The 6,185-nt window shown below is 34.2% G+C and overlaps 1 protein-coding gene across 1 annotated transcript; it reads right to left on the bottom strand.

The window, feature by feature from the left end:
- Positions 1-3: 3 nt before the first annotated feature.
- LOC124454931 lies at positions 4-4,186 on the bottom strand. The gene is made up of 4 exons (XM_047005684.1): positions 3,917-4,186; positions 3,675-3,779; positions 455-748; positions 4-272 (listed from the first exon to the last, which is right to left on the bottom strand). Exons 1-4 carry the CDS (start codon positions 3,969-3,971, stop codon positions 4-6), a joined length of 723 nt encoding a protein of 240 aa, XP_046861640.1. The 5' UTR covers positions 3,972-4,186.
- Between the last annotated feature and the right edge of the window lie 1,999 nt (positions 4,187-6,185).

Genomic DNA, 6,185 nt, shown 5'->3' with positions numbered 1-6,185 from the left:
TAGTCAGTATGGGCTACAAGATGTGCTGTTTCTTATCGCCTCGTTAATTGTCTGACCAGAGCTCAAGAATGTTGGAATGGAAAGTTCGTCGATTTGTTCATTGCAACCAGGTAGACATTGATAGAACTGTATGAACAACTTATCGCTCGTAACTTCCATACGTTTACTATGCACATGAAAACGAGGATGAAGCTTGTTGCAATAACTTCTTTCACAGCTTCTCAAGTTGAATGGGTTCTTTGAAACTTCCGAAAGAAATTCATTCTTAGTAACTGCAAAACACAAATAATGGGCAAGTTAGCATGCTGAAAATATTTTATGGCATGAAATAAAATAAAAGATATATTCAACTTTGATGATTATTCATCCACATGTCTCCTAGTGTGGAAAACTTTTCAGACTGAAGTCTAGACATAACTACACTTCAAAAAATCAAAGAAGGAAAATATCTTACTTTCATGAGAAGACATGTTTTTGTGAAGATCAAAATTATCTTTTGGATTTTGTGTTTGACATCTGCAAGATGTATGATTATAAACGATATATTTGTAGAACTTGGTTTGGTTTTGCAAATCAGGAACAACAATCTTGATTTCTCGTTGAAACTTTGGCTTCGGCCAGCCTTTAACACATTGCCAAGAATGACTATCAATAACACATCGATATACTTTGATGTAGTAAGGATCTCGGTGTGGAGGAATGTCTGAAAAGTTGGCGCTGTAAATTGAAACCACTTCTTCCTTTGCGACTAAACAGAGAAATGGTTAATGTAAATAAATGTTCAAACGAAATTTCCTTGATATAAGATGCTGAGAATAAGTGTTTCTACTATCATAAATACACAGTGAATATATTTAATTGAAATCATAAACCCCTTCTTTCACGTATTCTTGTGTTAACTTTTTAGCTTTTGTGTTTAGTGGAAAAATATCTCTACTACTTTACACTGCTTACTGGTTGTTTCAGCTGATCCAAATATTGTAACGTTTTTGTCAATAATGCTTCAGAATTTCCAATACTCATTAATATTGCTACTATTGGAATAAATAATGAATTAGACGAAAACCTTTTGGCTGGCATTAATATCTTATTGACAACAAGAATATCATCACTTATATCAAATGAATGAAGATCCTTACTGCTATAGTCGTTGGCAAGGGGAGGGAGCAACTTTCTCCAATAATAAATTCGGTAAAATATAATGCAGATATCAATTTATTTCACAACATGTTTGAATTTGAAGAGCCATTGCAATTGACAAGAGTCGACTAACGATTATCCAGATGAATCCAGATTTATATGAATTTATTTCACAACATGATTGAATTTGAAGAACAATTGCAATTGACAAGAGTCGACTAACGATTATCCAGATGAATCCAGATTTATATCAATTTATTTCACAACATGATTGAATTTGAAGAGCCATTGCAATTGACAAGAGTCGACTAACGATTATCCAGATGAATCCAGATTTATATCAATTTATTTCGCAACATGTTTAAATTTGAAGAGCCATTGCAATTGACAAGAGTCGACTAACGATTATCCAGATGAATCCAGATTTATATCAATTTATTTCGCAACATGTTTGAATTTGAAGAGCACTTGCAATTGACAAGAGTCGACTAACGAATAAAGTTAATATGAGTAATATAAATCCAAGCCTATCGCATCATCTGACGACTTTTATCTTATCCATCAAATAATCCATGATATTAATTCGTGTAATTTAGGCAACTTAGAATGTGTTATTGAAATCCCATTTAAAGAAGCAAACATTCTTGATTGGTCTCGTCCGGTACTTATCAAGAAAAATAAAAAAGCCCTTTCTATTGTTTCTAAACTTGTATGCCTCGTCTTTCTTCGCCAGATACAATTCCACTAAACAATTTTGTAGGGGAGCATATATTGTCGCACAAAACTGGTGTTATGATGAAGTTGTGCAACAACATGTAAAAATAAGATACTAGAATCAATGATAAAAATTCGCTGTTCATTAAAGACAAAGAGTGTGGGTTGTAATTTATTCTGCAAAATACAATGAAATGTTTGAGCAGTTAAATTACTGGAACAAAGCCCAAAAAACTACTGAAGAGTGTATAAGGGGGTGTTTACATGCTTAATACAGCTTAGCACTTGCATGAAACTACTTGTTGTTTTTCTTCGCACTCATTTTAGCCCATTTAGCCGCTTTATTTGCTTACAAGCTTCAATTTGCCAGAAGACAATATCCATAGCACATGCGTGCTTCGTCATTAATCACAATATCATTCCAGAATGATTAAATGAGGTTAAAACCAAATTTCGATCCGGAATGAACTCGATCCGGATCGAGTTGTAGCTCATTCCAGATTTATGTAAACATGCAGTAGGATTTCTTTTAAAGTGGAATGAGTTCATTCCGGATCGAAAGTCATTCCAGATTCATGTAAACATGCGGTAGGATTTCTTTTAAAGTGAAATGAGTTCATTCCGGATCGAAAGTCATTCCGGATTCATGTAAACATGCAGTAGGATTTCTTTTAAAGTGGAATGAGTTCATTCCGGATCGAAACTCATTCCGGATTCATGTAAACATGCAGTAGGATTTCTTTAAAGTGGAATGAGTTCATTCCGGATCGAAACTCATTCCGGATTCATGTAAACATGCAGAAGGATTTCTTTTAAAGTGGAATGAGTTCATTCCGGATCAAAACTCATACTGGATTCAAATATTTATCGCATGCGTCATCAAGGCTGCGTATGATCGTATTTAAATCTATAATCCATCGCCCAACTATAATCACTCAAAAATCCATGTGCACCTGAAGCGCGTGATTGCTATTTATAAGTCTCAGTACCTCTGATGTGTGAAAACTGCTGTATTTTTTTGTATCTTTTTATTTAATTCACACAAAGTAGTCGAAATGAATCTGTTGTTAGCTAGAAAGATATTTAAAGGACACATACAACATAAAATTCGGATTGTTATTTTTGTACTTTACATAAAGGTATAGCTCCAACTAATAGTTCACCAAAGTTTGAGACTCAAAGGATAAATATTTTTGAAGATATGGAGGTTTAAAATTGATGCTTTACTGATAACGTATTGAAAATGCCCGACGAGCTAACGACGGCTAACGATTGGAAAAAGGTCGTTGTGACGTAATAGTTGACATTAGCTAAACGCGGTCAATTGCGCGCTTCGTTCAAAATATATTGGTAACTTCATAACAACACGACAATTTAGCATTTAATTGTAAAAACGGTTCTTTAAAAACTACCAAACGCAGCAAAAGGTTTCTTTTTTTCATTTCCCGAAAACAAGCGCATGCGAGATATTTGATTGAAAAAAATCCGACGCAAAAATTTGAAGCCAACAAAGAGCTCAAGATTGTTCTCGCAACATTTCGAGAGTTCGTGCTTCGTGCAAAATTTTAAAGCGATGCAATCAGTAGGATGGACAGCAGGACGGCTTCGCCTTAAGAAGGATGCTGTATCCACGATTTTCTAATACTTTGTGGAACCCTCAAGTGTTGCTTGCGTGACTTAATGTGGTAACTTTTTTATCTTCATTCATTCATTTTGAAATGGCTACATAAATGCCTGACATGAACTATTTTTTCAGTCGTCTTGTAGAAATGACGTTTAAAAAAGGACGAATTGATGAACGATAAATGATTTAAACTTACCCACTCCAATGTTTTTAAAACATTCGACACTATTTAATGCCAAAATGAATGCCAAACACAATCTTGTGGAATATTCGAAGTTCACAAGCGCAGCGGCAGCAGTTCCTAGTTATGGAATAAAAAGCACTTTATTTTGCATGATTTGAATATCAACCAAAGTGGCTAAACGAAAAAAAGGTTGTTTGCTTGTTTATTCATAGAGCAGAAGAAGCATAATTGGCAACCATGTAAAGGAAACTCACCTTGATTTGCAAATACTCTAAGGAAGATTAGAAGCAAGACTTTTAACACGACCATCACGCGCGCAAGGTTTGTTCTAGTAAAAAAATCTTTTGGATTATTTCAATATCAAACAAGGCTAAACGTATCACTCAATACTGCAAACAGATAATGGATGTCATCGCTTCCACTTAACGACATTTATATAAACGGTGTAGCTGTTACGTTAGCATTTAAAGTTAGTTCCGCTTAATATTATTTCCGCTGAATTTAACAGTTCGTATCTTCTTATATCATAATAGCATGACAACATTAATTATGTGTTGTTGGGATGCGACTTACACCAAAAAACATTGATCATCGACCTATATAACGCATTTTAAGATACTGGTTAGCAATTTGCTCGTTTTTATTCAATTTATCGTAAGTGTTAACAGCAAAATTACTGTACTGTACGTGATTGTACTTGTAGTTTTGGCAAGATAGGTCAAACTGATTGCCAAAGTCGGCGCCAGACTTTGAGTGAGTAAAACGGCTAAATAACAAGTTTAATACTCCACAAAGGCAAAATACTAAACAAATGATTACAATACAGTTATACAATAGTTCAGTAGTGTTGTTTCGCCATAAAAGTCGGAGTAATGGTTGATTAAAAAGAAATAGCGGTTTTACTAGCTATTATGGAATAATATGGGAACAAAATTTAAAATAGCCTTGACAGTTAAAATGGATTTAGCTAATTGACCACTATTTTTCCGGGTGAAATCGGTTAAATTTGTGGGTTTTTTGGGAACACGTGTTAGGAACACATTCGTAACTTCTCGAAAGATACAATGATAAACACGGAGTATTCTAATACCTGCTCGTGCAATCTAGCGTAGATGTGATGCAACAGCTTTATCGAAAATGTGCGTAAAAATCGTGCACGCAAATGAATGGAGGAGCTACGATATAACTAAAGACTAAAATAAATGGGAAAAACAGCATGGACAAGATAAAAGTTATCTCACAGTAATATCTTTGGAGAGTGAAGTTGGTAAAGTCACCGGTGCTAAACATTATTCCTCCTGAGAAGTCATTTCCAAAGATTATCTTCGTAACGCGTGAATATCTACGCGCGAGATTTTTATTTTCATCCTTAATAATGTATATGAAAAATTTCTCAATTCTGGTTGGTTAAGAGCATTGCAATTGATCGTAAATACCAGTGCAAAATGTGAAACACAGTGCAAGAAAAAGAAATACAGTGCAATTTCTTTTTGAAAAATGCGCTCCTAATTGGTTAGTCAAACAAAGAAATGATGTAGGAGCCAATCAAAATAAGACATTTCAAAAGCGGGAAAGTTAAATTATTGTAAACAAAGCAATTACCACGGCTGGCGTAAGTTTTAAGTAGATTTTCTTTAGCGAAGCAGTTTGCAGTTCGGACTCGTGCAATTTTGATAGTCATTGAAAAACTCACTCGTGCATGTTTTTTCCAAATTGCACTTGAAACCATACTATTACCTATACAAACAATTCACTTGTGTTTTTGTGCAAATTATATAATTATTTTGAAACCTTTGAATTATGTCTTCAGCGACAAATTTCATGATAATTCAGACTTGAATACTCGTGTAGTAAAAAGATTACTTCATGGTTGGTTCGTTTGTACTATTATTAGATACAATATTTCGTTGAGAAGGATTGAAAGCGAACTTTTTCGCTTTCTACACTCTTTTGTTTTCAATCCTTCTCAACTCGGGAACAAAAATCGTACCCACTCTCCGAGAGTAAAAATCGTACCCACTCTCCGAGCATAAAATTCGTACCCACTCTCCAACCATGAAATGATATATTTATATTTGTGAAAGAATTTTTTATCTTAAATTTTTATCTTTACAGAAACGCGTCGACTGGACATGCAAGGTGGATATAATTTTGCGACCACAAGCGTACCATCAAATTTTTCTTTTGGATAAACGCGTTTTTTGGCGACTATCCGAGAGATTTTATAAAACTACCTCATTCATGGAATCCAAATTTCAACTGCCATGTCAGCTTTATTGAACCATAATGATATAAAATGTAAATTCTGATTGGGTAAGGTATTTCCCAGGCTATAGTAACTCTAATAAAATAAATGCATCAATATTTTTATGTTCTGCATGTGCATGAAAACGAAATTTAATCTCGTTTTATGTTACGCTTGCAGGTACCTCATTTGTAATTTAAAAACTGAATATATGTTATTTGCTGGATGGGAAATATTTGCCCGTGGCGACGTTTTTTAAACCGAGGGGAAATATTTTT

The sequence above is a fragment of the Xenia sp. Carnegie-2017 genome, unplaced genomic scaffold (genome assembly GCF_021976095.1).
Source record: "Xenia sp. Carnegie-2017 unplaced genomic scaffold, XeniaSp_v1 HiC_scaffold_3, whole genome shotgun sequence".
Classification (NCBI taxonomy): domain Eukaryota; kingdom Metazoa; phylum Cnidaria; class Anthozoa; order Malacalcyonacea; family Xeniidae; genus Xenia; species Xenia sp. Carnegie-2017.
The sequence above is the reverse complement of the archived record's forward strand: the minus strand, read 5'-3'. Positions and strand labels throughout refer to the sequence as shown.